At 34.9% G+C, this 24,548-nt stretch overlaps 1 protein-coding gene across 1 annotated transcript in view; it reads right to left on the bottom strand.

Annotated features, from left to right (window-relative positions):
- DHX15 (DEAH-box helicase 15) overlaps nt 1-24,548 on the bottom strand; it is a 55,780-nt gene that overhangs the window by 5,728 nt on the left and 25,504 nt on the right. Inside the window, exons 4-11 of the mRNA XM_081083155.1 lie at nt 19,287-19,446; nt 17,801-18,019; nt 12,175-12,342; nt 8,767-8,853; nt 7,432-7,581; nt 6,923-7,031; nt 6,223-6,414; nt 3,271-3,393 (exon numbers count right to left, since the gene is read on the bottom strand). Of these exons, the coding sequence (XP_080939281.1) occupies nt 3,271-3,393; nt 6,223-6,414; nt 6,923-7,031; nt 7,432-7,581; nt 8,767-8,853; nt 12,175-12,342; nt 17,801-18,019; nt 19,287-19,446 (1,208 nt within the window). The remainder of the gene's footprint in view (nt 1-3,270; nt 3,394-6,222; nt 6,415-6,922; nt 7,032-7,431; nt 7,582-8,766; nt 8,854-12,174; nt 12,343-17,800; nt 18,020-19,286; nt 19,447-24,548) is intronic.

Genomic DNA, 24,548 nt, shown 5'->3' with positions numbered 1-24,548 from the left:
ACGTCTAAGTAATTTTGCTACAGGTATTTATTATCAAAGGAATTTCCCCATTGATGAATCCTTGACAAGCTTCCCACTAACCTAGTGTTGCTCATCTAAGAGTTAAACTGTAGCATAATGAAAATACACAGTAACATCTTTATACACCAAAGGCCATCACAAGGAGGCCCTTTGAAAAATAAACCTGAGGGTCATTACAAAATGGAGGGAATTGGGGGACCTAAGAATTGGAACCGCATTGCTCCTTCTCCAGCTACTGTGACATACATTAATCTTTGACATACTCTTTTCTCCTTGGTTTTAGGATTCTATCAATTATAATCTTCATTTTCGTAATAGTTTTTCAGAGGAATAACAGATATATTAATAAATGTTTACATACTATAAAATGCAGCCACATTCATAAACAGAATAGGAGGGGTAGTAAAATGGATCTTTAAATTGAAGAAGTGTTAAAATGTCCATTAATTAACTCATCTAGAATGAGAAATAAAAGGTACCGACCTGAACCTACTGACATTTAAAACAAAGCACTAAATATGTCCAGATTAAACAGAGAGAAAGTACGCTTTAGAGGTATTTTTGCTCATGTTGATGCTTTGTAACAAGCTCAAAGGCAATGACAATGTCGAAACTAAAACAATAAAAACGGGAACTTTTGAAAAGTGTTGTTGATTATGCTTTGGAGTATAGCTTTTCTGAGGTTCTAAAGTTTTAGAATACACAAAGAGTAACAAACTTTAGGTCAGCCGTGGGCAAACTACGGCCTGCGGGGCCGGATCCGACCCGTTTGAAATGAATAAAACTAAAAAAAAAAAGACTGTACCCTTTTATGTAATGATGTTTACTTTGAATTTATATTAGTTCACACAAACACTCCATTCATGCTTTTGTTCCGGCCCTCCGGTCCAGTTTAAGACCCCATTGTGGCCCTCGAGTCAAAAAGTTTGCCCACCCCTGCTTTAGGTTGTCAAGATATACAGAACTATCAGACATTATTTATCTAAACTTGTGAGAAATAATTTGATAAATGGAAGGGATAAAAGAAACTTTTATTAAAACAATTCTAGTTATATATTTCTTGCCAATTCAGTAAACTACAATTACACCTAAGATCTAATGCAAACAATTTCAGAGGGAAATCATACAAGCACACACAGAAATTAAGGCGTTGCAAAATAACTCAAATCCAGTTGTTTTCAAGTGTTATATAAACAAATAGTATTAAGATGAATTTTAGGTTTACTATGTAATCAATCATTGCATCTAACAAAATAGACCCTCTTGACTAAACAGAAATATATTTGTTATTTTTCAAATATACTTATTGTTTCAATTAACACAATATAGCATCATTTAGAAATAAATTAGTGAAAACATTTCAAATTCAATAATTATAAAATATCCAAATATATCTAGGAGTTTGATATTTGCACTTCTGAGTGCATGTTGTAATTCTAACTCATGACACTTTCTCTAACTGCTAGTCCTATTTAGAAGTAGGAAAAAGCTTTTATAGATATCTACTATTAAATATTTTCACAGAAGTCTCCCAAGTATAAATACAGCATAAAGAACTAGCATTATTTAGCAATGTTGTCAGTTTTAAATCTTAAGTTCCTAATTTCATTTAGTACAGTTAATGACAAAATAATAGAATCTCTTCATTTTAAAAGAATTAAAATATCTTGTGAGAATAATAGGCTAAAGAAACCATCTGCTCCTTTAGAAATCTTAACTTCCATTTAAAACAGTATCTTAATACTATCAAAGGATTTTGAGAACCATGATGGAAGTGAATCTGCTCCTTCTCAAAGACCTCCCTTTACAGCAGGTGTCAGTCTGTGAGTAGGTGATGTGTCTGATGGTCACGCTGTATTAACCAGTATGATACAGCTTGGCACACAACAACAAGAGATATTTCTTAAACTGACCTATCCTATAAGGGATAATCTTTGAAAGTATGCATTTCTAATACTTCAGGCACAAGAGGGATAAAATAAATGCTCTGAAGTAAACTATGTACTGACCATCTCCTGGATTCTCATTTACCTCCGTTACCTGCCCCTAATTTGTCAGACCCGGGCAGAGAAGGGTTCCACACTTTTTCTCACCTGACACCATCAATTCTATCGAGCTCATACCAGGGTTCACAGGTAAAACACAGATGTGCAGAACCTTGGCTGCTATGCTCTTTGTTCCACATATTGGCCCTCCAGCACTTTTTGGACCCTGAGATGAGTAAATTCACCATCACTCCTACAGAGAGGTGCCAAAGTTAACAGACTACTTTAGAAGTATAAATAGAATTCTCATGAGATAATAGAAATGAGTTACAAATAAAACAGGAGGTGTAAAATGTGAACACCAATGTTATAAATTAAAAATCTAACATTAGCAGAAACCACAAACTCAGCATGACTGAGAACCCCATATTTTTGGTAATGGTGATGATGATGTATGGCTGTTTTTGACTGCCTGTCATCCAACAGAGTAGCCTACATATATGTAGAAATCATACACTTTCAAAAACAGTCACTATTATTTCTGTATTTTTCTTTTTAGGTTTTCCTCTCATCTAATTTTAAAAATGATGCATACCAACAACAGCATCTAGCATCAACTTCATTATTACTACGTTTCCTCAATTTCAAGTAACTATAACATGCTTCGCATGTCATTAAAAATTGCCTGAAAACATGATTTAAAGCTAGAATATCATGTGGCTATAGCATAAATCACTAAATCATCTTTCTACTGGTTAGCATTTAGGTAGTTTCCATTTTTAAAGTATCTTAAATAATTCTGGTTAAAATTCTTTAATCATATCAGGATACTAAAAGATAATTTCTGGGTCAAAGAGTGAATTTCTTAAAGTTCTTGATAACACAAGATCTATCTATTGCTTTTCACAAAGATGACAATTTATATTCCAACTTCTGTTGTATGATTGTTCCACTAAACCCACTTGTACACAGCTGTGTTTTTTTAATTGCCTTTGCCAATTTTACAGGTAAGAAAACGGTATCTCATAATAATAATGCATCTTGAAAAGTTGAACTTTGCTTTCTGTAACTGCCCTCCCATCCTGATAAAACCAAAACTTTAAAAAAGATAATTTCTATCTTAAATGCTAGTCAGGAGTTTTTCTAAAAAGTATCTCTGGCTTTCCAATGTAAAGTTGTCTCAAATATATGAAAGTGAGATGAAGACATATATGATGCACATGACATTTGGACAAAAAGTACCTTTAGCCTGTTTTACACTTACTTTGTTTAAAAGCGTGGTATACATTAAGCAGTGTCAGATGATCTCCATCTATGTGGGCAAATCTCATCTTGGCCTCATCCGCAGCTTTCTTGGCCTCCGTGGGGCGAACAAAACACTGTGGGACTAAACAAGGTTGGTATGGGCCCAACACAAACGCCCATATCGATGAGTCACGCATTCACAGATAGAGGAACAAGGCCTAGCTAGGTCAGTTCACAGAGCATAGGGCAGGGCAGGATGGCCTCCAACTGCATCTTGGACTGTACTACCTTGATTTGGTACATCAACACCTAACCACATCTGTAAGACAAGAGGGTTGCAAAGCTACAGAGTACCTGATTATTTTAACTAGATCTAAAAGTAGGCATCAAAACAGCTATTCTGAAGGCCATCAAGATACTAGAAAGTTCAACTTATTTCAAAAAACCAGTGCTGATAGCTCTACCAATAACCAGAATTATGGTGTCAATAGCCTTTTAGCTAGATGTAATTTTTCAAAAGGCCATCCAATGAATCTACTGAATGGCTATTAAAGTTATGAAGCTACACTTGCAGGGCTAAAAACAACTTTCAAACCAGTCTACTGCCACATTTCTATTTTAATTTTTTCCCTAGTGCTGTGGCTATTACCAACTGGTGGGTATCACTATTAGCACCGGTGAGCAGAAGCATATGTAACATAAAAAAATATCATGAAATCTTGGGTTTTGATGATAGCAGTAGTGGTGGAAGGTTAAACCGCCTCTGAATTAAGAAAATTCAAAAAGGCTCGGATGAATATTCAGCCTAGTTTTCCAGCATTTTAATAAAAAGATTAGTAAATAAAGTCCCAAGCAAAAAAAAAAAAAAGTTATTTAAATCAAAACCTCAATATAAAAGCAAAATCCAGTATTTAAAAAGTTGACAATTAGTCTGAAACAGTCATTATTTCAAGGGTCATCAAAATGTGTAACTACAGTGTTTAGAGCCTCAATATTAATTCACATGAAACTGGAAGTTGTTACAAAGCGTGCACTACATTTTTTGAAATACAACTTTCCTTAATTCACTTTAGCAATTCCATAGTCATAAAAACAATATGAAAACAAAAATACTTAACAGCTTGGGACTTTGTCAACACATTTTTAAAGCTTTTAAAACCTTGTCAATTCAAATAATTATCAGTTCAAATAGAAGTTAATGGGAATAACCGACAATGAAATCATATACAGTATCAAATTACTTGTTTCCATACAGTTTCCCCTTTAAAAAGATGCCAAAGAAGCCAAAGAGAGACAAAGACACATGATCACAGTAAATATTAAGTCTTGCTTAATGTAACTGAAGCAAGGTAATCCATTAAAGTACATAAACCTCGCATAGTTGTGAAAGTTAATGTGAACTAGCTACCAGTTAGTGGGAATAAGTAGCACTCCATGACCCGATTTGTATTATAAACTTCAGAAACTATTTTAATGGAAAACAAAGCATTCCAAGCTCAGCAATCTTTTTGCTCCATGACATCTTCCTTGCCTTTCAACATTTCCCACCCCCAAAGGCCATTCTTAATAACTGCTGCACATAAATATTCACTCCCTTAATGTGCTGAAGATGACGGCCAGTAAACCCTATGTTTCGTAGAATTCCTATTACAAGTAAGACATGTAGTTGGAATATTATCAACTGCATCACAATGACCACCTTTTAAAGGGACTAATATTAACTCAATGATAATTGTATGCCTGATAAGAGAACTAGGAAAAATAAAAACTAGATAGGTAACAATAAGTATACAGTAAATAGACAAATAATCTGATAACTCTTGTCCTGTTCTTGACCTAAAAACTAAAATCCTGGGATAAGAACAGTGGAAGAATCTATCAAACAACATATAATAAGAAAGGCAGACAACAACCTACCACCACCTCCGCAAGTGAGACTACAATTTAATTAAAATGATTCAATACACTGCCCTGCCCATCTGCTCTGAGTCTGATCAGTCATAACTCTGCAAAAAACATTTTAGCTAGTTCTTAAAACAATTTCACACCATTAAAATATACCATAGATCTGTAGTAGGCCAAAATTTTTATATTTAGAAAAAATTTCAATTTATTCTTTAATTCCATAACATTTTGACTTATTTGAGGCATTAAGTTGTAATTAAGACCAATAAACCACTCCATGACTGGAAGTCAGTTCTTCCCAGTACTAAAACTAGTAGAATAAAAACTGACATATAACCAAAATAATCAGTGTTCCTTTATATATAAAAATATTTCTTCTTTTTGGAAAATATAACTTCCTAATTATTACTCAATTGTGAATTAAGCTTTACTGCTACTAAAACAGCACTATTTATTTTGCTTAATGTTCCAATTTTCAAAATTAACAATTTTATCTCATGTATATTTCTTTTATCAAGTGTCTGTCTTCCATAGTAAAAGAATTATCAGGTTAGATCTTAAAGCTAAAATTATACATTACTATTTCTATTTATTTGATACTAAGCTTGAAATTCATCTTTGACTGCCACAGAAATACATATGTACACAAGTAGAAAAAATTTACTTTAAAAGATATAGTTTGGGTTTGTCTCAGGCTGACTTAATAGTGCGAAGTATAGAACAAAGTTCTTCTCGTATTGTCAGTAATAAAGCGCAAAACTGATGGACTTACCAAAGAACTCAGTTACAATTGTGCTCAGACTTAGTTTTTCCTTATTTCAGTTTTTATTTGCACTAAAGGGAGCCAATGTTTTTACTCTATTTTGTGCACAATGACTTACTTTACTTTTCTAAATACTATATGCAATTATAAAGCTATTTACAAGATATTTAGGAAACAAAATGAGTTCCTTAAGACCATCTATAAAATGCACTATAATACTAAATATTAAAAAACAAAACCAAAAGTGAAGTCCACCCAAACTTTGAAGAGCTGGGTTTTTTTTAGTTCCTTTCCCTCTATTACCTGACAACATAGCAGTAATAGATAGGACCTCATTAGAACAGTTGTAGTCACAACTTGCAATAACCATTTTAGCGAGCTGTGGATCTAGAGGAAACTCTGCCATCATGGATCCCAATTCAGTCAGATCTCCATCATCATTTAAAGCAGCCAGATAATTCAAAAGTTCTAGGGCTCTCATCAGAGTTTCAGGAGCTAGGGGGCAAAGATAATCTATTAGTCAAGCTGCCTTCAGCAAGCAAAAGTGTGACTAAGTAAAAGGCATTATAAGCAGCCTTTTCATTCTATAGTTGACCAAACTAAAAACTCAAATTGTCATCAAATTCAATTACCGAGATCTAGCAAACAATGAATCATATGGAACTATAAAACTTTCCTGTATAGTAGTTAAAATAGTCATCAGTAACTGTTCATTCAACAATGTATTCATCAAATTATATTTTTCTAAAAAGTAAATTAGAAAATTTCTCTCATTTTCATGCCTAGTCAATAATTCCCAGGATAATTTAGTTATTCTGAAGGGGGGGAAAAATTGATTTATATAGTTGTCACTCTTTTAGTTTTAATGCTAACACATAGGATTTATTTTGATGCTTACTGGAAGAAAAGGTAAAATGTTTTTAATATATGTACTAAATAGAATACAGAGAAAGACAGCCAATTTTGGTCATAAGATTTGATGAAATATACTGAGAATGCATACCTGGTGGATCCATAAAATCAAAATGCACCAAATCATCAATACCAAGTTTCTTCAACTGTAACACAACTGATCCTAAATTAGAACGCAAAATCTCAGGATAGGTATTATCCTAGCAAAAAACAAAAAATGTTTGTTCTGTTAAATATTCCTTAATCATCTTGCTCCAGAAAACACAACATATCTGTTCTCTTCCTCCTTAGCTATTTACTTTGACATTACTCCCACACCACTGACTCAGATGAGAAACATACTTGTGGAACAGACTTGAGAGCATTCACTTTCTGTAAACTATCTTTATGGTACTCTAAGTGTTAGTGCTGCGGTCCACCTCAACTTCAAACTGTAACAAGAGTTGCATTGCTAGATGAAACAAAATCTGATCAGGAAAAAAAAACACTAAGGAGCGTATGGTGCCAAAAGGCAAGATGAAATACATGAAGCAATTTTCTTCTGGTAACAAGTTCTGCTTAACTTCCAAACACAAAGGAAGGACACAGTAAATCTCTTACCTGCATTTCTGTTTTATAAGCTTTCTCTGTGTAAAGTCTGAAGCATTTCCCAGGTCTGGTACGTCCAGCACGACCAGCCCTTTGTTGGGCTGAAGCTTTACTAATAGCTGTCACCAAAAGGGATTCAACTCTGATTCGAGGATTGTACACCTATTTGAACATAAATAAACAGCAGAATGATTCTTCAATTAAACTTAAAACTGTGATCTATAGGAAGTACCCAAAGCCCACAGCTAATCCCAAAATAAACATAGTATTGATGACCACCACAAATCATGCTCCCACAGAAACAGAATCTGTCATCCTTTAACCTTAACTTTTTTCAGCCATTTCTGACTCCATCATTCTGAGCGACTCAAGCTAACATGGAAAAACTCTTATCTAACACACAGATCACCTTTACTCCTTCTAATTTAAAAATCTCATTTCTACCAGTTTTACCTTGCCCTTATATAGTGAATAGTGCTGAAGACTTTTGCCTGAAAAGAATCCGTCAATTCCAACACCTGATGTTCAAAGTGGGCATCAAGAAAATATTTTAAACTTGGTCCAAGTCAGTTACATGCTTTCAGTTTAAAGGGAAAGTTTTCCATCAAAAATATGAATACTATGTACAATGAATTCTCTCAATCATACCCATAAAATGTAATCAAATGTGTTTGAATAATAAAACATACGGTATTTACTGAGTCACTTCATTTGGCAAAAGTACTTGGTATTTAGTACTATTACTAGGTGTGTTGTCTCATAAAAATTCTAATTTAGTTGATAAGTAACTGATCTGCAAGGATAATTCTGTACTATTAGTACCCCCATATTCCTTAAATAAACATACAAACCAAAACACTTACCATTATTATATAGAAACAAAGAAAATACAACCTTAAGGAGAAATAAAACCTTTTAAAAAATCTAAAAGTAGCCAAAACCGGTTTGGCTCAGTGGATAGAGCGTCGGCCTGCGGACTGAAAGGTCCCAGGTTTGATTCCAGTCAAGGGCATGTACCTGGGTTGCGGGCATATCCCCAGTAGGAGATGTGCAGGAGGCAGCTGATCGATGTTTCTCTCTCATCGATGTTTCTAACTCTCTATCTCTCTCCCTTCCTCTCTGTAAAAAATCAATAAAATATAAAAAAAAAAAATCTAAAAGTAAACATTAAAATGGACTTAATTTTCAAAGCCATATAGAATACAAAAGGTTCTTAATGCAGTCTTCTAAAGATTATTTTTAAAAAGTCTAAAAAGTAAATTTCAGCCAGTAAATGAGTAGTTAACTACTGTTAAGCTTATACTAATTTGTTTATAAAGTATATGACTATCGTACTAAAACATGTACCTTTTGTTTTGCAAATCCAGGATCAATCACAAATACCACACCATCTATTGTCAAAGATGTCTCTGCAATGTTAGTTGACACAACTACCTGTTTAGAAATGAGCAGTATATAAGTTTTATTACAAGTCAAGTAAAATTCAAATGACAGTAACATTAGCCATTAACTTTCACTAACATCACATTTCAATCCAGTAAATAAACTTGAAATAAGGTTTGATGTTCAATGCCCAATGTTATAAAAAGACTTAAATTTAACAATTCAAAACTTCATTTATCTCATCATAGCAATTTTCTTTTTCAACAAAAGCTAGTACATTTTGAATATTCAAAAAGAAACATACCATAAAAAGAGAATCACCAATAAAACAATATCAGTTTACCATGTAGACTATCTCCCTGATAGAACATTCCTTGGTTAATATCCTACTCCACACATGTACATCTTTCAATATTTACAAAGGAAATTTTCTATCACCAAACCTCAACTCAACATTTTAAGCAAAATGGCACATGTAGGGAAAAATCTCAAATTATAATACAAGAAGAACAGGTAGATCATGAGAATCAACAATAGATGTTTGGGTAAATATACACTCTCAAAGATAACATGTAATATACCACTGCATTCAAAGCAATTATTAAGAACCAGTTGAACTTTTTAATTAAAGAATCTATATACAAATATAGCTTGCTTTTTTGTTTTGTTATATTTTAGATGTATTTGGGAAACTGGTTAGAAACTTGAGAAGATAAATCAGATAGATAGTCTGCTCTTATAGCTTTTACAGTTTGTAAAGAAAGATTAGACACGGGTAGTGCCTGACCAGTGTGTTTCAGCTATCTTGAGCTGAAACTGGCATCCCTCCCACCTCCTTTCAGACAGCTTCCCTATTCAGCACCAAAAATATGATTTGATGAGTGAATCTTCCCATATGAACTATCCTTCTATAAAAATTTTTCACTTTCCCTTAAACATGGGCTTCAAGTGTTCTTCTTCAAAATAAGAATGATGTATCAATTGCCAAGGAAGTCCTCCTTCTCTCTCTGGATCACCCAAGGAAGTCTATGGCAATGCTCTTCTTAACCTCAAGATGAATTTGACTCATGCCAAGAGATAAAATATTTCCAGCAAAAACTCCTGTAGCTTTAGCTGAAAGAAGCACCATCAATGGATGATGAGGTGCCATTGTGACCCTTAGCTTTGATTCTGAACTAAAAGCTAAGGTATTACAATCACTTGCTGGAGAATCTTTTTTTTCAGTGAAAAATTTTCCTCAATATTCTTAGGATTTACTAGAACACAAAAAGCAAGTTAGGACTAGCTTTAAATAACTAATTCTCCTCCATGGGTTTAAGTTGTAGATTCTACAAAATGTATCATGCATTGAACTGGCACCTAAATTAACAATGCAAAGAAGGGCACACCTGTAAAGTAAGATTAATCAGTGTGGACCCATACTTCTCAAAGTAACTCAAAACAGAATGAAGAGAACTACATGAAAAGACAACAGTAAATCTTGCTATATGACAATTTCGTGCAACAATAAATAAAAGCACAATTGTAAAATTAAAACAAATGCAAATATGCCAAATGCACAAAGAAGAAAAATCCCTTGCCTGGTGGATGCATTAACTTCTCTGTCTACAGAAATGTTTACAAAATAGCTAGCTTACATACTTCTGTTAATATAAAATAAAGCTAAAAGCTTCACAGAGAATTAGTACTTTTTAGTCAACAAATCAACTTGAAAACTCTTATATACTAAATGTATTCCTTAAAACTTCATTTCCCCCCCCAAAGTTCAGTATGCACATAAATTAACAAAAAGAAATATATCTTAGCATGTTCTGGAGACACTCTGAAATTGGAAAGTTCAACATAATGAAGCTAGCATCAGAGTATTTTTATGGCGCTCACTACTCATGCTGATCCATGAAAAACTAAAAAAAACCCACAAAACTGGTTTATTCCCCCTATCAACTTTTAAAAAATTATTTTTATTGATTTCAGAGAGGAAAGAAGAGGGAGGGATAGAAACATCAGTGATGAGAGAGAATTATTGATAGGCTGCCTCCTGCACATCCTACACTGGGGATCGAGCCTGCAACCTAGGCATATGCCCTGACTAGGAATCGAACTGTGACCTCCTGGTTGATGATCATCCACTGAGCCACGCCAGCTGGGCCCCCTATCAATTTTTTGTTAATTCATATTCCACTAGGCTGGTGTTGCATATCCTTTCAGTAATTCTTTCAATTAAAAAGTGTTTTTGGTTCACTTAACTTTTATAGAGCCACGTTAAAGAATTAGCCATGATATAGTTAAATACCTTCATTAATCTGTAATTTGTCAATAATCATTGAAAACATTAGCATACAAATTGAAAAAATATAGCAAAAAGAGTTGTGGATCTGTTAGTTCTGAACACATAAATAAGAAAAGCAGTAGATACCAAATTTGATAAGTACGTCATAAATGAGTAATATTTCAAGTTAGACTTCTTTCTACACTCAAGAAATTTGTAGTAGATAATACCATGAGGACCTAGTCTGTTCTTGATGTTAGTAACTATATACACCAAGCTTAATCCTTGACAATCATCTGTCAAGGTGATGAAAGTAATGACACCTACTTTAAAAAATGAAACTTTAAAACTGAAGTCTACATGCAGCTATCATATAAGTTAATGACTGGGCTCTTAAAAAAGGCAGCCAACACCTTCCTTCTAGTGGTTTTCAATCCTTTTCAAACAACACAATCTTATTTTCAAAGAATCTATTAGAGTCACCATGTGTTAAAATACAAAAGCATGGCTGTACTGTTTCAAACTAGAAAACTCAGATCCCTTTCCCATCCCCAATAAAACACCCAGAAACAGGGTTGGGAAACCCTTGCTCTCTTCCAGTGCCAGGACCATAATCGACTGTACACCAGTAAGATCCACAATTATGGCACTCAAGAAACCCACATATTTATACAGTGTAGTTTGTGCTACTGTTATTAGAGATCTGTGCAATCAACAATTCATACCTGTGGACATATTTGGTTAGACCTTAAAGAAAATTCTAAGCAGAAGCCAAGGCACCGAAGAAAAAATGCTTAGTTTTGGCCATGTAACTTAACAGAAAGACAGCACTTGGCCATATTCCTCTTTTCTTAACTCACCCTAGTCAACCTCCCATTTGCTAAGGTGAAAAGCAATTCTGCTCTTTCTCTCAGGTCAAGAGGTATACAAAATTCCATCTAACTGTATTTTCCTATTTGTTTTTGAACTATAGATTATTTTGTAGTGTATAAACCAGTTCAATCACCCATAACTTAGTCCTTTGTAATTAAATATAGTTTGATCTCTCAAAGACAATTCTCATAGTATACATAAAATGTTTATACAGAGCACTTCTATGCTACCTTTCTTCCAATTGCTCCATTCTGTTTTTTTGGAGGCGGAGGTTCAAAAATGCGTTGCTGCTGCTGAGGTGGGAGTGTAGAGTACAATGGAATGATTTTAATGTCACCAACTTCAGGGCCCAAATCATCAACCTCACGTTTTATTCTCTTGCAGGCTTCATCAATTTCCTACAAAATAAAGTTTGAGTCTGAAAACAATACAAATACACCCTAAAACAATTTAAGTATTTATCACAATCCCATTTCTATGTGGCATATTTTCAATTTAGTAATCAAACTAATTTAGCAAATTTCATTGGGATTTCTAAAATAATTTAAAAACTTTGATTTCTGTAGCCAAACAAACATACAACTGCCTTATTGGCATCTCACACCCCTTATCTCAAAGTTGGATGTCCCAATTAATTCTCAACAAATTGTACTAAAATTGAATTTCTCACTTAGGAATATTTAACTGCAGTCATAACCTTTTCAATCTTCACAACCTAAAAGAAATTGATGTGCTAGATTTTTAAAGAAGCCAATTAGGCTGTAATGTCCTGTTATCATAATGCAATTATATGGAAGATTTGTTTCATTGTTCCTAATGAGAACGTACACCTTTTACAGTATCAACATACTTAAGAACTAGGCTAACCCAAATATCTTTAGAGCACCTTCAAAAATGTTCCCACCACAGAAAACTATTTCAATACATTTGCATTCAAATCCAGGTTTAAAGTGAGGACACACACTGAATACTGAGAGTGTGAGAGTCACAGAAAGGTAAGGTAGGTAGAGGCTCTAGTAGTTGGCAAAGGAAGTTAAAAAATCAGGAGGGAAATGTGTTTTAAATTTCACTGAACCATTAATTCAGTTAAACTCAGAAGTATGTTGAACAAATGATTTGGCAACCTGTCCAGTGAAGGACCCAATCATAAGCTATCCTTATAAAAAAATTATCTTTTATTCAAAAGGCAATATTTTTACAAAGAAAAAATTTATCAGGTAAACTTATTCCGTATTTTCACTATTTCAAACTAGAATGTTTCTTGAAATGATTTTAAGTCAAAGTGCAACTTTTTGTGCTAAAGCATGCAAAATTCTTAAATACTTAAAAAAATATTTTTTGGTCATTTCAAGCATACTAGTTTTCTTAAGCAACAGGTATAGTCTTGAAAATTATGACAAAGAAAACTATCAATGATTTGATGTTCATAGTTCCCTTTGAGACCTAAAGTTTCGAAAAGAAAATCAAAGAATGTTATTCACTGAAAGATAAATAATGTAACAAATGGAACAATTTTTTTTTGAAAAGTATTGTTTTAAAATGCTGTATAGAGATTAGAATGCTCCCTGCTGGTATGCAAACACAAAAATTAGATATCTTCCAAATCAAAAAGTTTGAATATAAATGCAAAACTAGATTTTCTACAAAAAAAGAGAAAATGGCTGCAAATATCCTGAATAGTCACAACTTTATTAATTTAATCATATATTTGGACAGAAAATAAGTTGTTAGAAGTCACCAAACACCAGATTTCATATATAATATTAGAAAGCTAAGTGCGCCAAATTGTACATTTGCAGATTCTAGGATTTTAACAAGAAGATAATTCCAACTTTACTTGAGGGGAATGGACTATTTAATCTACCAAGCATATGTGGAGCTAAAATGAAATCACTACTTCATGGACTATAAAGACATCTCTATACACCACTGATGTTTTTAATAAATAAGATTCTAAAGACTAAGTTTAACTGGAATAAAATTTTCTTCGAAAGTTTATACAACTTTGATAAAGTTGCCACACTGTTCAGAAGACCACAAAACTCAAGTCATCAACATAAAGCAACCATCTGCTCAGTCATGAGCAATGAGCAATACTGAAATTTCAGACATGAATATCTGATTTGAGAAAAGACTTTCAGTTCTAAAAGGATCATATATAAATTAATTTGGACACCACTAATATAAAGAATCTGAACTCACTAGATGTGTAAGACGTTTTACTAAGCAAAATTAAAAAGAATGTTGCTTAAAGAATGAAGGGTTTTAACATCCTCAAGTATGCATTTACAAACAATTGGTTTTTCAATTACATCCTTATCTAATTCAGTAGTGTAGCTCCCCAAAGACTTCATAAGTTCCGATTTTAAGCATTAGAACATAAAAAACATTCTACAATTCAAATCTTTCCCAACCTCTCACCAATTAAAACTGGTCTCTTCCAAATGAAGTCAGCTGATTACAGAGGCACTATTGTTTAAGTACTCAAAATGGTAATTTAATATGATCTTAAAAATCATTTTAAAATTTCACGAGATACACTTTATGGATGCTATTCAAATTTATGAATAAGGAATTCCCAGAATCTACCATTTAACTAAGAAAAAATAACAAAGGGTCAAGAACAGGAGGAATAATTATCCTATTTTATATAAAAAAAGGCTAATATGCAAATTGTCCCCTCAGTTCAACCAGGAGTTCGATTGCTCGCTATGATCTGCGCTGACCACCAGGCGGCGGTATAGAACATGGCAGGCGACCAGCTGCGGTGGCAGGGGCGCTGAGGGAGCCAGGGAAGGAGGAGGCAGGGAACCTGATTAGCCCTGATTGCTCGCCAGGCCTATATCTTTAAATCAGTGCTACTATACACAATCAATGAAACAAAGTACATTTACTTTGCTACTTTCTCCCCAAAGGTCTTCAAGACTAGTCACCTAAAGGGCACATATAAACCTAGTTTGGCATTACCATGACACTCTATTGGAAGACATATTATACTCCCCCTCTAGAACACACTGAAAACCATGGAGCTTGCTCCTTTCCCTTCCCGAGCTATAGGAAAGTTGCCAAAATATTAACTGCACAAAATATCTATAATAATAAAAGTGTAATATGCTAATTAGACTGGACAGCGGAATGACCTTCTGGACGAAGCCACGGGAGCGGCGGCAAGACAGAGGCAGCTGCCATGGCAGGCAGGCACTGAAGCAGATGTGGTTAGGGGCAGTGAGGCAGGCAGGCAAGTGGTTAAGGGGCAATCAGGTAGGTGAGTGGTTAGGAGCCAGCAGTCCCGGGTTGCTAGAGGGATCCCGGATTGCGAGAGGGTGCAGGCCGAGCTGAGGAACCCCACCCCCATGCACAAATTTCATGTGCCGGGCCTCTAGTCAACTCATATAAAAGTCTTTCAGGTCCTCACCATGAGGACATCTGATATTTCTGATAGATTTCTAACATGCTTGGTTACCTGAACATAATTATTTTCAGTAGTCATTTAAGAAAATATGCTATGCATTTTGGAAGAAGTGAGAAACTATAAAGACCAGACACAAAAGGACAAAATGAATACTTCAACAACATATGGTTTATATGCCATCAAAAAAGCATTTGTTACTCTTGCTTACACAATATACAAAATTTCTTTCATTCAAAATGCATAGAAAGGAAGACTAATGTTAACAGAGGTTTATCTGTAAAAAACTGAATTTGCAACACATCTTATTCCCCACCTCCCAAAAAACAAGTATGATTCATTCTTTACTAAGAATGACTTTTAATCCCTCCAGGGACATTCGACAAAGTCTGTAGACATTTTTGGTTATGACAATCAGGGGAAGGAGTGTTACTGCATCTAGGGGTAGAGGCCAGATAGTCTAATAAACACCCTACAACGCACACGGCACCCCACAACAAAGAATTAATTGGTCTTCAACATAAATAGTGTTGAGGTTGAAAAAATTTACTCTACAGAAAAGAAACTATAGCCATTAGGGCACAAATTATAAATCATAAGACAATACTGAAGAAATGGACAAAAAGATTACTCAAATATTATATACCAAGGATCCCTGTCAAAACAAACACAAATTAATACTTCACATTCTAGTGGAGACAGGCGATAACACAGCAGACCTCTGAGATAACTAGGGCAATTTCCCTCAACATTGTTTAGGTGGTGGCAATAACGTACCAAAGCCACTAAAGCATTTCTCTGGAAAAGAGAACTTTAAACCTAAGGAAATATAAAATGGCTGGAGAAGCTTGTGGAAGATGTGATTCCTATATTTCACTCTCAAACTTCACCTGTTCTAGCAAGTCTGGAACAGGGTCAAAAACCTCCTTTGCTTTAGCAAACTCCACTCCCCTAGGCAGGCAACCCACTGACCACACTTGAGCAAAAATGTTCTGGAACAGGGGTCAGAACTTTCAATATAAAGGGCCAAAATAGTTTAGGCTTTGTATCCATACACCATGCATGCAGCATATTCCTTGTTTTAATTTACAACTCTTTAAAAATGTAAAAGCAAATCTTAACTAGTAGCCATACAAAAACAAACAGGAGAGAGAGGGGCAGCACATGTAGATATTTAAATTTAAAAATTAACTAAAATTCTAAAATACTGCAATTCAGTCCCTCCTCACTAGCTACATTTCAAATACTCAAAAGCCATGTCCTTGGTGGCTACCATATTAACAGCAGAGATAAGAATATCCCCAGCCCTGACCAGTTTAGCTCAGTGGATAGAGCGTCGGCCTGCAGACTGAAAGTCCCAGATTCGATTCCAGTCAAGGGCATGTACCTTGACTGTGGGCACATCCCCAGTGGGGGGTGTGCAGGAGGCAGCTGATCGATGTTTCTCTGTCATCAATGTTTCTAGCTCTCTATACCTCTCCCTTCCTCTCTGTAAAAAAAAAAAACAAAAACAAAAAAAACCCCACAAAAAACAATAAAATATATTAAAAAAAATACTTCCTCTCAAAAAAAAAAAAAAAATTCCCCAGTACTGAAGTTCGAATGGGACAGCACTGCTCACTCTTGAACCTTGCTACTTATCCCTTGAGAACTGCAGCATTACCTGGAAGCTTGTTAGGAATACAGAATCTAAGGTCCCACCTGACCTTTGAATCAGAATCTGCAAGTTTTCTAAGTGAGCTGCATGTTTATTAGTTTGAGGAGCACATTCTAGAAATTCACAAAGCCCATTAGAGCAAATGACAAGCTCTAAGAAAAAACTTTCTTAAAAGGCTTTATAAAAACCATTTTATACAGATAACTATTTAAGATTTTTAAAAAATGTCCAATGAACAGGAATCGAACCGGCAACCTTGTACAATTGAGCCATACCCACCAGGGCTACAATTCATCTTAAAATGAGGTAAATTCCAAATAAGAAATTTCAGTGATTCCTTTCAATCCTCAGCAAGCATGTGGAAGACGACAAAAATATTCTTGGACTGTGGATGGGCACCTAAGTTACCCGAGCTTCCTCACAAGCTTAAATAACTATCATAACCTGATTTCACATCAGCTGTGATTACAATTCATACTTCAGTAAAAGTGCAAATTACCACACACTACTGACCATCTAAATCTCTCCAAAACCAAGACTAAATGGTTGAATCTTGACATTCTGAAAGCACTTAACATTCTTAGGATAACTAGAACACAACATTAATAGCATAAAAAAAGTATTCGTAAGAGTGCATGGATATACCTATATAAATACAATCATGTTGGAGAAATAATTTTAATGTTGGGATTTAAAAATGGTTAATATATGCCAATTTCTTAAGTTAAAAGTTGTTGCATATAGAAGTAATACGCCAATGGCTAAATAATGAAGCAAATAATGACGATACCTCTTGACCAGTTAAGAAAAGTAGAAGATCTCCCTCCTCTTCTTCACACATATGAATTTGGATCACTGTTCGAATTGCTGCTTCAAGGTAATCTCTCTCTGGTTCAGGAGTATAAAAGATCTCAACAGGATGCGTACGTCCAGGAATAGTTAAGAGAGGGCAGTTATCAAAATAAATCTGGAATTTTCCTGCATCTAGAGTAGCACTCATAACTATAACCTGACAAAAAAGAAAACACAAAAACAAAACAGTAAATTATCTGAAGTTGTCAAGGATTCTAATGTGGTTTTAAAGAAAAAACAAGTAATGTTTCCTGTTCTACATAATGTATATCAGTTATAAAAAATCTACAAGTCTTCATACCAATAAATTGTGATTACAAAAATCAAATACAGTAAAATTGAGCTACAGTAAGCTATTTACATTTAATAAAATGAGACCTAAACCTGATATCCAATAAATAGACTACAATATTATCTTCATGAAGCAATACCTTAAAAATAAAAATTTGTAAAATCACATAATATGTAAAAGGTATTTTTAAAAGGCATAATTAATATGTGGTATGATTACTGCTCCATTTACTAAAACAGAACACAAGAACCTCGCATATGGGAAAAAACAAAAAGAATCAGTGGCAGGTATAAACTTTATCCTTTCTTCCAAATCAGTTTCAATAAGCATGACTTCCTTGATAGATTCCTAAAATAAACATGTTTCCTTCTTTAAAAGCCACAACTACAAAAGTTTGTTCAGGTGCAGATCTGCATGACTGTGTAATTACCATCCTTCTATGTAAGTCATACATTATATAACTCATTAAAAATGTACTTAAATAGAAACCCCCCCAAAACATTCTACACTACAGAATTAATTTCTACTTGATGTTTATTTGACTTTCTCCCCAAAACTTCAATAACTCATAAAGCTTAATCAATAATGGTAGTATTCATATAGTTTTTCAAATGCATTCTTTAAAAGCATAATTTAGTTTTTATAAGAAAAACATCCTCAGACATAAAAAAAAAGTCAAAACATTTAGTCAGTTTTAAGCCCTTATCAACATAGTAAAACTGGCCAGAGCACAACTGGTATAACAGACAGAAAGAACAAACACACTAAGATAAGCAAATGAATTTCTAAGAAGTGGGTTGTTCTGGTTGTAGTTATTCCCACTCACCAGCACTGTGTTGTGATATGGATAAAGATTTGATCCTTAGAGATCTCTGTATTTAATAAAGGGCAGGGTGAGCAGAAGGGTTACAAAACTACCCTATTAGATCGTTAAAAAAAAATAAACAACAAAAAAAAAACCCTAAAAAAACCTGGGTGGGTTAGAAATTGAAAAGGTTTGGCTTAAAAATACATTACTCAAAAGTAGAAGTATAGTTCAAATCTAAAATAAAGACAAAGCAAAGTAGATTAGAAAAACAGCAATATCTACACATATGCTTAATGAATAAAATGAGTAAAAAAATTACTTTACCTTTAAATCTGATCTCTGTCTTACAACTTCCTTCAGAACACCCATGAGAATATCTGTAGCCAATGTCCTTTCATGCGCCTCATCGAGAATTATTACACCATAACGCTCCAGGAGGGGATCATTCATAGCTTCACGAAGTAACATCCCATCAGTCATGTATCTGTATTCACAAAGAATGTGGTTGGTCAAGTTTCACTTAGGGAATTTTAGAACTAAACTTTGTGACATAAAAATGAAATGTAAAAACAGCAGGTAAGTCAAAATTTGCCCAAAACAAATGTGCTATTGTTTCATAATCATTTGCAAAATTAAGCTTTAAGAAAAAAAATTTACAGTGTATATCAAACAAGCTATACATTATCAAACCTAGTCAAGTATGATTGCAATACTGAAATGCATGGAGAAAACACATCTGAATACAAAATATAATGGTCACATCGTTTCACACAAATGCCAAAGCAAAATTCGAAGCATATATTACTACATGCACATGTGCATTTCTTTAAAACCCTTAAAATTCTCCACTTGCACTACAAAAGGCTCCTAGTTCAAAAGGGCTAAGAGAGCACATGAGTCTACCATCTCTCTCCTGCCTGACCCAATTCAATAAAGCAATTATAAAGAAGCACAAAAATACACTCACGGAATAAAGAGCATTAGTAACAAAGACATGCTGACAAATATACAGTATATGGAAGAGCTATATACACCAGCTAGATTAATGAACCAAAGAGAGGGAAACCAGGCTTAGGGGGTGACTCAAAAGAAGTCAGCTAGTATGGAATCCAGGAACTAGTTGAAGGGTGGTTTGCAGAATGGTTGTATGTATGGGTCAGCCATCACCTGTCCATTCCATTCTATTACTGTCACTAATACAAAACAACTATCTTTAAGTTTGGTGCCCGAACAAATGCCAATGTCAGTTTGTTCCTTTAAATATAAATCTATGATTTTATTTATGGATTTAAAAGCGGTATAAAATCTGAAGTCATCATTTATGACTTCACTATTTTGGCTCTATTTTTCACAAATTAGTCTAACCTAATCTTTCATGGACCAACTTGATATTCTTAGCTGATGCCATCTGTTGGAGCAGTAAGTTCAACAAATTGACAATGTACAAGAGAAATGAATCCTCTTTATTTCAACTGAACACATTTCTGGAATCGACACAGCATTATCTGCAAGCTTATTTTATATTAAGACCGTGAAAGCAAAAATGTCAATTAAATTATGACTCAATGCCTTAATGATAGTGTAGCATGAATCAACTACATTACAGTCTCTAGTTGTCTTTGATGTATTTGAGAACATTTAGTAATTTCTTCTGTCTTAGATGTTAAACAATCTTTTTGCACATTATCTCAATAGCAAAACATAATAGCTTCATCTTCTTGTAGGTAACTTCCTGAGATTAAAGAAAGCTCTTGACTTGCTTTTCATGGCCAGAAAAAAAAAAAAAGTGGTCACTTTTCCAACAACAAATATTTAATTAAATATGATGAAAAGTACAACCTGCTGCTTGGTTTCCAAGCCTATTTATTTCAATATGGAATCCGAGTGTGATATTTTTGAAGGCATTTTAATTAGTAAGTAACTCAACAAGTAGTTCGAAATATGTACATTACTTAACTGAAGTGACAATACGTATAGTTACATCAAGTTCAAGAATTCACAGGCAGTGACAACCACCAAACTACCAACAGTTTATAAGACCCTCATAGGTTATAAAATGAATACAAATTTCACATATTAAAAATGTGAGAAAGGGTTACAACTGATAAAGTATCAAACTTTAACGTGAAAACTCCTTCTTAAAACTCATTTTTAAAAAGCCACTCTTTACTTTGATCTTTTACCCTCTCACATTCAAGCTTCAGACAACCACAATATAGAGGCATTCAAAAGCAGAGCTGACCCAAATATTCATTCTTTTACATTTTTCCAAAGGAAAATGTTACAAATGGTAAATTATAAATATTGTAAATTAGGTTAATGACACTATTATTTTCCTTGTTTTATTAACAACTATGCATAAGCCCGAACCCTATTACTTCTAGGTTCCAGAGACAGACTCCTGGATATTTCTCATTATTTAATTGATCATCACCCAGGGAGATCCAATTCACTGAGAGGCTACTTATGTACTATATCACAAGTTAATCAAAGTTAATATGAGAAGACTGCCATTTTTATAATAGACAGCTTTAGGAAAAATGACATTGTAATAGCTGGAAGATCTCTCTAAGATACGAATTGGTTGCCTTTACAGTGAAAAAAAAAAAAGAAAAATGAATTATTAGCAGTTAACTTTTCCAAGGTCTCAAATCCAGTTCAATAACTTACCAAGACTAGGTATCAGTGCACCAATTCCAATCTTAGACCCCTCCTACAATACACTTTCCTGAAAGTCCCAGATAAATATGTGTGTGTGTTCATACATACATATACATCTTGTCTTATATAATAAAAGGCTAATATGCAAATTGACCGAACACAGAATGACCGGTCGCTATGATGCACACTGATCACCAGGGGGAAGACGTCTTGCTCAACACCAGAGCTGCCCCCCTGGTGGTCAGTGCGCTCCCACAGGGGGAGCGCCACTCAGCTAGAAGCTGGGCTCAGGGCTGTGAGTGTAGCAGTGGTGGCGGGAGCCTCACCTGCCTCCACAGCAGCACTAAGGATGTCCGACTGACGGCTTAGGCCCCAGGAGCATGCCTAAGCTGTCAGTCAGACATCCCCTGAGGGCCCCTGGACTGGGAGAGGGTGCAGGCAGGGCTGAGGGACTCCCCCCTCACCAGGTGCACAAATTTCATGCACCAGGCACCTCTAGAGTGTGTGTGTGTGTGTGTGTGTGTATTTTATATATATAGCAAAAGCTGATAATTCTCTGTACTGCTAGATGCATGAACCCCTTTGCTAAAAAAACAAATAAAAAACAAAGGAACCTGACACAACACAGAAAAAAAGGCAGAACCAGGTACTGGTGGTCCTATAAAAACCATAGTCATTTGCCTTTACCTAAGTCAACTTTTACTACATTTCATAGTAGTAATGAAATAATTTACCCAGTCTGAGGGGTGAGTCACAAGAATAGGCTGTTACAATAAAAAAACTGTAATTATATAATTTTGAAGTCTCAATAATAAAGAGGTAAACAAAAATTGCTTAGGATGGCCAAAGTCTGCATTTTTCTGGGTACCCTATTATCCAATGTTTTTCTCACTCTTTTGGGACAAAGACTCACTGAGAAGTCATCTGCATATCCTGGGAAATGACTAGAAATACAAAACTTGGACCTCATCCCAGACCTATTTAATCAGAAATTTTAAAGGCAGGGCATAGCAATTTGTGCTATAAGCTTTAATGTAATTCTGATGCTTGCTAAAGTTTGAGTAGCACTAGTCTAAATTAATCAAGTTTAACAAGATGTAGATTAAGCAAAGCAGACACATAAAACAAACAAACAAACAAAATCCTTGGAGTAAGTCAAAACAAGTTCATATTTCCAACTACAACTGTTCAATGAATAAACAAAAAGAAACCAAAAGAAACCCAGTGTGCTGAGTAGTATCAATTCATGTATTTTTGCAATGGGCACACACAGATGGCATAGTACAACTACAAGCCAACAGCCAACCCTGACCCCAGTCAACATCACCAACTGTAATATAAATAAAGCATGATAAAACATTATGCACTACGAATGTGTTGTTTATAGTTTTGTGTTTCATATATTTATATATAACTTTTTTAAACAGCTCAAGTTGTCTGATTCCTAAAAATTCATAAATGAAAGGAAAAAAGATCCGCAGAAAGGTGAAAAATGTTTTCCTAAATGAATGCCATATAAATTCTAAAATACACCATATATTATTCATAACTTTAAAAATGATACTGACTAATGTTAAAGTATGAGTAATAAAAAAACTGCCCATGTGGGGAAGCAATCCCCAGTAACTTAGTGTTATGCTATTTGGTGAAGGGGGGGTGCAGTGCAGGAGGGTGGAGTGGGAGGGGGAGAGCCTTCTTAAATCCCTCTTACCTCCCCCCAAATGCCTGATTTATCAAAGATGTTTAAAACAAAATACCAAAATATAGAGATTTAAAATCTTGAGCAGGGTATGATGCACAATCCCATGTTAAAAAATACGTTGTGGTCCTGACCAGCATGCTCAATGGTTAGAGCATTGGCCCACACACTGAAGGGTTGAGGGTTCCATCCCTGGAACTGGTCAGAGCTCATATGGAAAGCAACCAATCTATGTGTTTCTGTCGTTCTAAAAATCAACGTGAAAAATATCCTTGCATGAGGACTAAAAAAAAAATTACTAATTAAATACTTGCATAAAACTCAAGTTTTCTGTATGGCATGAAGTACAGGGGTGGGCAAAAGCAGGTTTTAATAATCTATAATAATAAAAATGTAATATGCTAATTAGACCAGATGTCCTTCTGGACATCCTTCCGTCCAGACAAAGCCTCAGTGGGCGGGGGCCGCCGTAGAGGCAGCAGAAGCCCCCCGCCACAGCGGTGGTGGGCGGGGGATGGGGCCAAGGCCCTTGTACGAATTTCGTGCATTGGGCCTCTAGTAATGAATAATACAAGAATAAACTTTTCACTGCTGTAAAAAAGAAAGAACTCTTCCCATTCGCAACAGCATGGATGGACCTGGAGAGCATTATGCTAAGCAAAATAAGCCAGTCAGAGAAAGATAAATATCACATGATCTCACTCATTTGTGGAATATAATGAACAACATAAACTGATGAACAAAAATAGATCCAGAGACATAGAAGCATTGAACAGACCGTCAAACCTCAGAGGGAAGGCAGGGGAGTGTGGAATGGGGGTAGGGTGGGGGTAAGAGACTAACCCAGGGGTGGGCAAACTTTTTGACTCGAGGGCCACAATGGGTTCTTAAACTGGACCGGAGGGCCGGAACAAAAGCATGGATGGAGTGTTTGTGTGAACTAATATAAATTCAAAGTAAACATCATTACATAAAAGGGTACGGTCTTTTTTTTTTCTTTTTTTTTCAGTTTTATTCATTTCAAACGGGCCGGATTCGGCCCGCGGGCCGTAGTTTGCCCACAGCTGGACTAACCAAAGGACGTGTATGCATGCATATAAGCATTACCAATGGACAGACAGTAGCGGGGTCAGGGCATGTGCTAGGGGGTGGGAGTGGCCAGGGAGAGGTCAATGAGGGGAAAAAGGAGACGTATATAATACTTTTAACAATAAGGAATTTAAATT

The sequence above is a fragment of the Myotis nattereri genome, assembly GCF_964212035.1.
Source record: "Myotis nattereri genome assembly, chromosome: 1".
NCBI lineage: Eukaryota > Metazoa > Chordata > Mammalia > Chiroptera > Vespertilionidae > Myotis > Myotis nattereri.
Note: the sequence above shows the minus strand (reverse complement) of the source record. Positions and strands in the feature narration are given on the sequence as shown.